The 12,500-nt window shown below is 35.9% G+C and overlaps 1 protein-coding gene across 1 annotated transcript in view; it reads right to left on the minus strand.

Moving 5' to 3' along the window:
* Positions 1-845: 845 nt before the first annotated feature.
* The window catches only part of LOC135209351 (uncharacterized), a 37,196-nt gene continuing 25,541 nt past the window's right edge, over positions 846-12,500 (minus strand). Inside the window, exons 2-4 of the mRNA XM_064242051.1 lie at positions 4,330-4,605; positions 3,952-4,207; positions 846-1,142 (exon numbers count right to left, since the gene is read on the minus strand). Coding sequence (XP_064098121.1) covers positions 846-1,142; positions 3,952-4,207; positions 4,330-4,605 — 829 coding nt within the window. The remainder of the gene's footprint in view (positions 1,143-3,951; positions 4,208-4,329; positions 4,606-12,500) is intronic.

Here is a 12,500-nt window from a genome sequence, read left to right on the forward strand (position 1 = left end):
TACGCTTTCCTTGAATCCCTATGTTTTTGGCGTTTCAGTGGGTTTGTCTATTAATATTTATGAATTTCTATTCGTTCTGCACTTTCCAAGGCAGTGAGTCTTGATGTTTTATAGTAGTCGTCATTGAGCTATATGACACAAATCCTAGTTAGTTTCCGGATATTGTAGCCATGCTATCCTTTGCTTATTTTTTCCTTTGTTAAAATTAGTTAAATATATTTAGAAGTTATTTTTAATGTGAGTTGCTTTCATCTTGAATATTTTACAGTTCACTTCATCTTATGTTCATGTAAGCTATCAAGAGCATTGAACTTCTTTAATACTTATTGGGGCCTACATAGTAATTTGACAGATCGATTAAATTTGAGTTCTCAGAATTGTTTTAGGGACGATTAAGTCATAGACTCGCTGCCACCTGCGCACCATAGATTTTTTGGATGTTAAATATCCATGATTGATTTTTTAAGGCTATAAAGATTGCAACATTTTTATTTTAATGTGGATGGATACGTTTTTAAAATCATTTATTAAATTATTTATATATTTAACGATTTGAATGATTCTTACTTTTGTTCTTACCTTCTCCACAAACCACTTGAGAGAAGAGTATCTCTCTTATCAATAGATGAGCTTTTACTTTTACATATTACTTAATCATAACTCTAAAGCTGAGTAAAGTACCGGACATAGAACATCACGGTACACTTATGATAGAGGGGATGAGGGTCCACCTCTCATAATAGAGGGAGATAAGGGTCCACCACTTGTGATAGATGGGATAAGGGTCTACCGCTAATGGTAGAGGGAGATGAGGGTCCACCACTGAGGATAGAAGGAGATGAGAGTCAACCACTCATGATAGAGGGAGATGAGGGTCCACCACTAATGTTAGAAGGAAATGAGGGTCCACGACTCATGATAGAGGGAGATGAGGGTCCACCACTAATGGTAGAAGGAGATGAGGGTCCACCACTCATGATAGGGGAAGATAAGGGTCCACCACTCATGATAGAGGGAGATGAGGGTCCACCACTCATGATAGAGGGAGATGAGGGTCCACCACTCATGATAGAGGGAGATGAGGGTCCACCACTCATGATTTCGGGGATGAGGATACACCCGGTCAAGAACCGAAATCCTTCCTGAAGGAAGGAATGCAATGGATGAAGCTCCTTAAAAGAATGAAGCATGTTCCAACTCAGGATGGATAAGATCTGATATAAAGCTTAAAAAATAGAGGAAAATGAAACCGCTAATATTATCGGAATAAAATGTAGTATTTCGAATTATAACCTTACCAAAACAAGCATTAAGTAGCTTTTAAACACATCGCTTAGATAGGACGACTGTCATTTGTTAATTGTTTATATCTGATAATAATTTTTTAATATTTGTCCGTACGAGTTCGTCTGCCCTCTGGCTAGTAATTTTTTCAGTCAGTTGTTAAAGGGATAAAATAGGTTTCGAAAATAATCGGTTTCTTAATGATTAATGCATTTATTTAATTGATATTCTTTTTGTTATTAATGATATCATCCTTATTTTACTGGTATTTTCCAAACATGGCAAAGGAAAGCCATTTCTTTAGATTTATCATAATATCGTTTTTTTACACACGGGTATAGTCTGCCTCTTGCTGAATACTGCTTTCATCAAGCTATATGGTTTCAGTAAAAAATTTCAACTTCTATTAAACTCCTGATTTCTGATGTGTTGTCTTATAGCAATATTGAATTTTCTCTTTGTGCTATGTTAACATTTTGTAAGTCTATAGATAAAATAGATTTACTAATATGTTCCTGAAGACTGCGAGATTAATAGATCTCGGTCACTTGGAAGCAAGAGATATGTGTAACCTGTTGTATCTAGACATATTTGTCTCGCTACCATGCATGAAGTATCAAGAGCAACGGTATTTTTCGAAAATTTCCGAAGCCGAAGGCAAAATAAAACCTGGAATGCAAAGACAGTTTGCAACACTCCTCTGTTGTCCTTGCCTTTTATTTATTTATTTTTTTAATTAATGTGCTTTACGCTGATTGCTGACGTTTCGATGTGCGTTACGAAATATGTAAGGATTGATACGTGTGATACCATACATGTACTCCTCAGATATACACCTGCACACGTACATTCATTTAAATTACATACTTCAAATTATTAGAATATAAACCCTCAAGATTTTCTTTAAGTAAAAGGAAAGGTATTCCAAATTTTTAGAAAATAACCAAGCCTATCATCTGTTTTCCTTTTCACTGTAGTGGTAAAAGAAAGTTGGAGTGAGTGTAAGGCATTGTCCTTAAATTGCTGCAGACGACTGAAGAATGCTACCCCTACATGTCGGCATTTTTCATATTATGTGGTATGTATGCTTAAAAAACTTGTTTTTATGTTTATGTGTATGACAATATATCTTTCAAGCCTTGCCCAACTAAATTTAATTATTAACATTTATTAGCTCTTGTGGATGCATTTATGTATGATTCCTTTACTTCATGTAAAAGAAAGATCGGTTATTTTTCCATATTTTACCCAAAAATATCGTTAATAATAATAAAATTCTTCATGATGAAAGCGACCGTGAAAGCAAAGGAATACAGGTGCGAATTATTTCGAGAAAAAAAGGGGGGTTTTGTAAATGGATTTTGTGGTGGTTGATGCTTGTACATGAAACAGTATCAGTTGATGATGATAAGAAAAAAAACGGAAGATAAACGCGGAAGAGTTTGGCCGTGATTATAAGTAGAGAATCTGAAAGTGATCGTTGGCTTGAGCATGGTAAAGGGAATGCAAATTTTGAATGTAAATGAGAGCGGAAGAAATGGTGGGACTTGATGATATGAGTTATTCACTTAACTTATGAAATAAAAATGGTTAAAATGGCAAGAAAAGTAGACATACTCCAAAGATTTAGTATATAAAAGGGATCAGGGATCAAAGAAAATGTAAATCTGAATATTTTAAGTGGTCAGGTCATGAGTAGAAAATTGGAGGACGAGAGTTGGGTATAAAAATATGCGTAATGCGCAAGTTTTAGGGGGAAAGAGAAGGAGCTCGAGAAAACTCTAGCGAGGTAGTGGGGAAAGAGTATTTGAACCGAAGGGTCATAATATCGGAAAAACGGAAGAGCATAATATGGAAGGTTGAGGTTTGTAGCGTATTGTATGCTAAGGGTCGTGTTCATAGGTTCATGATGAGCCTCATGTGTCAGTATGTCAAGTAGCTAATATGAAATTTCTCAGCTTTGGGTTTTTATCTTTGGTTCAACAGTTGCAGGAAAATTGTAGCTGTAACTATTGTTCAACTAGGGAAACCCAGTGTCCTTTTGTGGAACGAAATATCGAATTAGTTCTTGTTACTACGTCATCTGTGGGGAATAAGACCGTGGGTCCTTTCTCAGAACCAGAAAGGTAACACCTTTTGAAACCACTTCTAAAAGGGTATGTCGGCTGGGTGGATATATATATATATATATATATATATATATATATATATATATATATATATATATATATGTTTGTATGTGTGTATGTAAGTAAGTAATATAACCTAGGGACATGAAATGTAAATATTTTTATTATATATTTTGTCTGACTTGTAGAGTTCAGACCCTTGTAAAAATTTTTTAACCCTCATAGGTAGAATTTGGTTTTCATACGTGTTCTTTTTTATTGTTATTTTGAACTTTTTTTTTATGCCTTAAACCCCGAAAATTCTCTTCTCGTCGAATCGAAACTATGAAGGCTTCTTTTTCTCGTTCTTTGTAAGTGAGGCCGGACCTGGAAACCGTAACTTCTCAGGCAGGGAAGATTTTGTTCTCATTCATCTTTCGACGAATAAGAATATTACAAAGTCAAAGAGGGAATTTGGATGATGGAGGAGCGAAAGAATTCAAGGAAAATGACCGATTGGATTGATGTTGAGAGTATCAAGATTCGGGAAATGGCGAACCCGGAGGATATTATACGAAGGAGAAAAGCAGATGGTAGCGACGACAGCGATGGAAGGAAGATGACCAGCGCCAGCAGAAGCATCAGCAGGAGGCGGAGGCGGTGGAGGAGGAGGTGGAGGAGTAGGAGTAGGAGGAAGAGGAAGAAGAGCAGAGGAGCGGGCAGGGTCCTCGGCTATCAAGTATGCTCCAATTTGGTGGTGTTTTGTAAAGCCACCCCCCCTTGACCAGAGGCGTATTTTGCATTCAAAGTAGCGGCTGTGGTGCAGGAGATATGTTGGTCACTATCATTCCCCTGATCTTGGAGAAATGTTCCAATTCCCGTTTCAATTTCACGATTGGAACATGAAAGTATTGGAGAATGGGAAATACACTCTGGCCTCCGGGAAGGGAAAGAGATCCACGTGGGTTCGGGGGGGCCGTCCAGGGGTTCTTGGCCAGGCTCCCTCCCTCCATCCGGGGCTCCAGGAGGGGAGGGACTGTTGAAGGGAAAGCCAGCCAGGAGGGAAGGAGAGGAGGGGTGATGCGATGACGGGGTCCTTGGGGGGTTGGGTTGCCGTGGGGTTAGTGGAGGGGGACCCTGGATGCGAGTTGGGGTGATAGGAAAGGGAGGAGCCGGGGTGTCCAGAAATGGAAAAGGATGGGATAGGGGATATCTGTGAAGAGTGAAAAGAGAGAGGATAGGCGTAAGGTGAATTGGTATCGATAGATTGAATATGATATCAATAGTCACGGGGGATATTATTGAAGAAGTTATGAAATAAATGGAAAAGTTTCGGTTTAAGATTTTGAGATAAGATGTTATTGCTCTGTAGGTTTCATTCCATATTCTCAGTATCGATAAAATGTATTGATTGATAAACTGGAAGTACACATAAAGATTTGAAGCCTTTTTCTCTCTCTCAAAACAGGAAAGACGATCTTTTGTATTTTGAGGACGAGACATATTTTTATTAATATTGCTTATTTCTTAGATATTTGCTATATGGAACTATAGGAGCCTTGTCAAGCCTGTTTATTAATTTTTTTTATTGAAAGATAACAGAAGTAATCGATATCCATTTTTATGACAAAAAAGCTGCTTCGGATCATAGGCAAATTTGAAGTCAGGAAACACCGAGAAAGTTATAGAGTTCCCTATTTTAGAAGGGAAGAGGGTGAAGTTAAACCGTTTGATTCTCGAGTTGGCGACTTTCATGGCTGATATAAATTCAAAATCTTTTGCAACAAAATGAGGCCGATAGCGACCATTTGTCATATAATTTTCTTTCAACAAATATGTGTGCAAACTAATGCTTGCATATTATTATTATTATTATTATTATTTTTGTTTAGTTTAGCGAAAGTAAAGTAGAAATGTTTTGAGTTACGTTGTTGGTGATTTAATGCTTCAAAATAGGTATCATAAAGATGATATGAAATGTGAACACCGTTGCTGTTGTAAAATGATTTCTCTACAGGGATGATAAAATGTATTTCCTATACCGGTGCTAATGGAAATGCTAAATGATTAATATAGTTGTTGATAATATACCGATCCTATTAGTGAAATTTCACCGTGGTAATGGCATTATTGTTGGCAAAAATATATTACATTAGTTGCAAAATAGAGCAGCGCTGGGATAAGCACTTCCGTTTGACAGCGGTAATGTAAAGGCTGATTAACATGTTATTTCTGATTGTGCGCAAAACCTGTTTCGCAAGATTGATGGGGATGACCTTTGAACTACGAACGGTTCATTTTTTTCCCATTGTGGGGAACTCCGTCCCCACCCCTTTTCTAGTTATGATGCATGTAAGAGAATGCATTCGTTTATGTGATTTCTCTCGTCAGGATTTATTTGATGGAATATCATGAAACTGCTTCCGTCTTGTGCTTTATGAAGTACTAATGTTAGAAGTAGATGAATCGTAATTTTGGATAAGTGACAGTGTGTTGGTTTCTTTTTTTCTTTTCTCCGAAGCATATTGTGACTTATTTTTAAATTGAGTTTTGTTGTGGAATCATCACTGTCTTGATAGTGTGTATATAGAATAAATGCTCATTTCCTGGAAAAGTCAGTGATATTCTTTTTTTATGAAGAATACATGGTAGGCAGTAAAATTTTAGGCCGAAGAATTGAGATGGAAGGGAATTTCAAGTTCTTGAAGTGAATAGCATGGACGATTTATCAAGCTGGTTGAACCTCGAGTTCATGACTTCCAATCCATCTTTGAGATTGGGAAGTCTGAAGTTGATATCGGTTAGACAAGTTAAGCCATTCTACATAGTTTTGAACCTCATTTTTGTCTTTTTTTATCTTGGTCTCATGAAACATGCATGGCTTTAATTAGTCAGTGAATAATGAACTTCATTACTTTGGCTCTCTTTAGCAGCCCTCAGTGCACTGGTTGCACTGTAGGTATTACTAAAGGTTCTTTGTAGCTTGGCATCGGCTTGTAGGTGCAAGCCCTTTCATTCCTTTTACTGTACCTCCGCTCGTATTATCTTCCTTCCATCTTGCCATCCACTCTCTCCTAACTGTTATTTCATAGCGCAGCTGCGAGGTTTTCCTTCTGGTACACCTTTCAAACCTACTTATACTCAATTTCCTTCCCAGCGCTGAATGGCCTCATAGGTCCCAGTGGTTGGCCTTCGGCTTAAATTCCATATTCTTCTTCTAATTTGAGGCACACCTAACTTGCAATATTCTCAACATCTTTAGTATAACTAAATTCTAGGCAATTTAAAGGATGTGGCTCGTTTTTAGTTACAGTTAAGAAAGACCTGCCATATATACATACATGTATATTATTTATATATACATTATATATAGATTGTACTATATTATATATGTATAGGTATATTCTTTATATGTATATTATAGATTTTTTCTTGCCTTGCATGGCTTTGAAAGATTTCCTTTTAATTCTCTAAATGAATATGTTAACGTCAGGGGATATAGATAATCTTACTTTCCGTATCTCTTGATACTTGTATACGTTAGACTCTAAAGTATAGAAGCTTCACTTTCATGATGAGATTTTAATTTACTTTCGGTAATTTTATGGAGTTATGGCCACCTGGAAACATCTCTTACAGATGTATCATTACCATAAACCAGCCTCATTAGATGGGTATTAGGTCCCGTGATTTCCCATCCCTCCCCCTCCTCACTTCCAGAAATAATGTTTGTAAATTTTTTGTTCAATTTCTCCTTTTTTAACTCTGCACCGATTTAGAATTGTGCATTTGATAGCTTGACAGATTTATATACATTTGATTTGTTAGTGTGGTTACTTTTCATAATGCAGATCATAGAAAAAATATGTAAACTTGCAGTGATAATTGTATCAAAAATTTTACTCGTGCACTGAAATGAGATCCATGAAAAAATTTGTAATATTTATGCAGATTTTCAATATTCAGTAAGTACAGTTACGTGAGGCCCGTTATGGATAACATTTAACCTCTACTCCGGTATTTGTGAACTAATTCTTGGTATGTCTACGCAGACAATAATTAAGAACTTTATGCAAATTATAACCCTCCTCTGACCTCAATTTCCTTATTCTTCGACGTGGATGTCAGATTCTGTCCTCTTTGAGGAAGTTGCTCTCTCTCTCTCTCTCTCTCTCTCTCTCTCTCTCTCTCTCTCTCTCTCTCTCTGAAGGATATTGTGTCCTCAGTTAGGTATTAATGGCAGTTCTGTTCTATTAAGATCACGATATTTATTATTATTATTATTATTATTATTATTATTATTATTATTATTATTATTATTATTATTATTATTATAGTAATCTATTTCATGATTATTTTCATGGCACTAATCGCTTTTTCTCTGGCTCAATATATATATATATATGTGTGTGAATATATATATAGATAGATAGATATATAAATAATGTATGTATGATTATCTGTTTATCTACTCGGCTGCCCAAGTACGTTAACGCATTGCTCTCAAATCATCTTCCTTTATTGAAGAATTGGTTTTATATGCTAGCGCCTTAATATATTAGTAACGTTGATCTTTTACCTGTTTACACTGATTTATGATGTTTAATGATGATGTTTGCCATAAGTTGAATTCTTTACTATTAAATTGAAATCGCATACCCTTTCATGTAATTTTTCTCCATATGATCACTTATATATAAAGCACATACACTAGCTGAAATATATATATATATATTATACACACACACACACACACATATATATATATATATATATATATATATATATATATTATTATATATATATGAATATGTGTGTGTGTATTAATACCAGGACCGTATTTAAACTGGACGGTATCTAGATATTTATTTAGGAAACGTTACAAGCTTTCCAGTTTACATGAGGTCCTGTTATTAATTATATTAATGCACAGAACAATTGTGTAATCGGTAAGATATATATATATATATATATATATATATATATATATATATATATATGTGTGTGTGTGTGTGTGTGTGTGTGTATGTGTATGTATAGCCTATGCATATATATTATGTATGTAAATGTACTTATATAAATGTATACATATGTATATAAACACGAATAGAATTGTATGATGTATGTATGTATGTATATATATGTATATATATATATATATATACACACACAAAATCTACTGTTTTTTTTACCAGATACTTATGTAATTGTAATAACAACAATGCCCTCGTAACTTCTCGATTTGCTCTTCATACCTTTTGAATGTTTGTCGCTACAAAACCTCAGTCTTCATTTGGATCTGAGGCTTTGTAATGACAAGCATACTCACAAAATAAGTAGACATCGAGAAGTTGTGAGGCATTGTTATTGTTATAATTGCATATAGATATGTAGATAGACAGATAAATACACATCTTTAAATTACCTATTATGCAATTGCATGGAGCCACTATAAAGTTGTATAAGCTTTCTGCCGTGTGATTGTATTCAATTTTCAGCAGTTAATGGATTGATATGGCAGCGATCATTTTCTTGATTTTTTTTTTTTTGGAACACTCATTCTCTCCCCTCCTCTCCCTCCCACTCCTCCTCCGCCTTCTTCTAAGGGAAATTAGCTTAATGATGGAAAACTTTTGCGTGTGCTCTCATGCTAAGAAGATGGCGCACCGTTAAATTAGTTTCAGAGTAAGAGAATTATGTACTCTTGGTTTTTCAAGGTAGAAATAGACATTCTGCAACTGTAAAGCTCGTGTATCTTATATTCCAACTTTTCACGTTAAAAGTGGCAGAAAAGAACGCAAAGGAATACAAGGATTTCTTTAGTACTGATCATAAGTTTTCTTCTTTGTGATTTTGTCAATCACGGTATGAAAAGCTGAATATCCTGGACATTTAATGTCAGGAGAAACCGTCAACAGATCCAAGTGGCATCCAATATTCTCTAGAAGGGGCGAGTGTTCGACCACAGATATCCATGGCAGGAATGAGGAACTGCAACAAAGAAGAAAAAATCGGGGTTTCTTTGGGACGGGCACCAGGAACAGAGGAGGATAGTTTAGGCATGGCATCAGGGTTTGCAGATCCAGTGTCATTTTGGTTTTCAAGGAATGCGTAGGTATTACGTTCGGCATGGGCCAAATATCAGTGGAAGAATTGGAAAGGGTGTTGTAAGGCGACCTGTGGGAAACGAAAGAAGAATCGTCGATTGTCTGGCTTTTTTATTTCAGTTTAGAAGAGAGATAGAGAGATGTTACAGGCATTAAAACTCCATGAGTATCTTCTTACAATAAATTGGATATTATTACTGATGTTCGCCTTACACCGTGATATGTATTAATGTTACCACTTTACAACAGGTGAATTGCTTTCGGAAGAATAAGTATGGGTATTTTGTGTCAAAAATTTTACCGAACCTGGAATAATTTGTTTTATTGTTTCTTTGATATCTTTGCCGTGCTTCCAGCAAGTCACTTGCCTATTCAGATTGTTCATACATACGTTATATATTGCTTTAGTAAAGTTATCTATTTCTTAATTTTTTTCTTATAGTACGAGGCTTTAATCTCCAAAGAACTAAAAGCATTTTTGTGTAATAGCTAGTTTATCTATTCCCTATCTATTTTTTGACAGTTTCAAAGATACAGTTTGCGTAAAATAGCTACTGTAAACAGACACAACAGGAATTAAAATGTAAAATTCACACAGTCACTTGGAGTATGGCAAAAAGGCTTTTGAAATTCGATGCAGATTCCTTTGTGACTTTATAGCAAATGACAAGAATAAAAGGATTTATAAATAAGCTTTTATATCTTACTAAAATTAAGTTCTTATAGTTCTTTACTCTATTATTTCATGATTACGATATGATATTTTTTGTTGTTTATTTTTATTAAATATATAAGATCTCTCTCTCTCTCTCTCTCTCTCTCTCTCTCTCTCTCTCTCTCTCTCTCTCTCTCTCTCTCTCTCTCTCATGCCATGGTAGGCATAGAATGAGTTTCAGGATGACTCAAAGCTCTTAAAATTCGTATGAGAACAAGTCCTTTAGGGAGAATGGGTTGTTTTACCGGATGGTAATTGGTAAATGGAGAGAGAGAGAGAGAGAGAGAGAGAGAGAGAGAGAGAGAGAGAGAGAGAGAGAGAGAGAGAGAAAGTTTGGACAAATATATATCAAAATATATCCAATGTAGTTAGTATTAGTATTTTGAAGATTTGGTGAAAGTAAAGTATGCAAGAGAAGCAGAGCTCTAGGGGAAGATTGTGGGGTTGGGGGTCCGGGGCAGGCTGTACGGGGGACACAACAAGAAATTGAAGAACGGAAAAATACCTGAGATCGACTGGATGATATATGAGTCGCTTTGGTAAGTTGGTGATTATGGGATGTAGTTGCTGATCAGGGTATGCAAAGTTTATCTGGATGATGAAAAGGTTTCAGAGGAATGCATGAGAGAAATAATTGTTCCTTTGCATATGGTAAAGGTGATAAGAAGAAAGTAGAATACAGGTCATAGCATTACGTTGTATACCAGGAAAGGAGAATGGTGGGTTTCGACTGAGAATGTAAAAAGGATAGCAGAAGGCTTCACAGAGAAAGAAAGAGAGAGGGTATATGGTTCACATGTATGTTATTGAACAGTTATATGAGTAGTATGAAAGTAAATGGACGATCTACCCATTAAGAGCAATGTGGAGGATTTTGAGGGTGAATGGTTTAGACGATAAGCTTTCGAGAGCAGTTAAGAGTTTTTGTTATGAATGTCAAGTTTGTGTATGTGCGAGTAAGGGAGAATCTGTGGATGGGAGAGTGACTGGTTTGTTGTAAAAGTGTGTATGAAACAAGGTTTTTTTCTGTCACAGAGTCTATGATAATAGCTTTGTAGGTAGAATATTTTGAGAAGTCAAATGGAGGACTGTGGGTGCAAGTGCAAAGTTGCAAATTAAGGAAACGGTTCGTGAATGGATTATGGAATGGCTTGTGGTACAGTACGGAAGAGTAGCCGCAGAAAATAGCGAAAAACTTTGAAACTGCAGGAAGACGAAGCCGAGAGGAAATGTGAAAAAGGGCACCAATATGGGATAAATGGGAGCTAATGGACTGTTGATAAGGATGCGGGAGAAACGAAAGTAGTAATTTCAAATAGGTAATGAGACAGTAAAATAACAGATGGTGATAGGGGGAGAGAAGAATTGGAGTACGGAATAACTGAAGCAAAGAAAGTAACTGGATGTACGCATACGATTGGGGAGAAATTCGGAGTATCTACGGAATTTAAGGTGGCATGTTTGAAGGAATTGTTGAACCAACGCTCCTGTATGGAAGTGAAGCACGAGTGTTGAATTTTTTCAAAGATAAGAAGGGAGTAAAATTCGGGAATAACTAGAGGGAAAAGGAAAGGAAGGCCAAGGAAGTGGTAGATAGACGACAAAGCAGAATAATTGTAAAGGAAAGGCCTTAACATTCAGAGGGTGTGAGAGGTTGTGGAAAAAAGATGATTGGTACATCATTTTATGGGGGCTTAGATGTGCTGCTTATGAGCCTTCTGTTAGATGCATGAAGTGGCTAATAGGCTGACGGTTTCTAACAAAACTGTTTGAAGTATGAATGTTTTCACTCTCAGGCCAAGTCCTTTTACAACTATTCGCTGAAAATTATTGTAGTAAAGCGATTCATTTCTTTCCTCCTTCCTATCAAACTTTAGAATTGTATTCGTGCTTCCTGTTTTTCTTAATTCACCAAATTATCTTCAAAACGTTAATCAGTCTCTTCTTTCAGCACCAAGTTTCTGAATTTACTTTTTATCTTTTTTTGGGTGAGGGGTGCGTGGATGATTCTGGTCTGCTTAAGGTAATGAATTAACCGTACAATTCGTACAAAGAATTAACCGTACAATACGTGGTTTTATATCAGCCAAGTCTGGAGCATTCGGAAAAGAAACGGCTAGGTACTTGAAAATAGCACGGGTGAACATTCATCATTTCAGATTTTCCTTTCCTGTTGTCCAAATACTTTGTTTATACATTTATGAATTTTTATTTCAGTTTGTCTGTCATGCTTTTTCCTCTGTATATATACGCGAAGGTCTGTGTTGTTCAGATTTTATTGTAAAA

Source organism: Macrobrachium nipponense, chromosome 11 (genome assembly GCF_015104395.2).
Source record: "Macrobrachium nipponense isolate FS-2020 chromosome 11, ASM1510439v2, whole genome shotgun sequence".
Classification (NCBI taxonomy): domain Eukaryota; kingdom Metazoa; phylum Arthropoda; class Malacostraca; order Decapoda; family Palaemonidae; genus Macrobrachium; species Macrobrachium nipponense.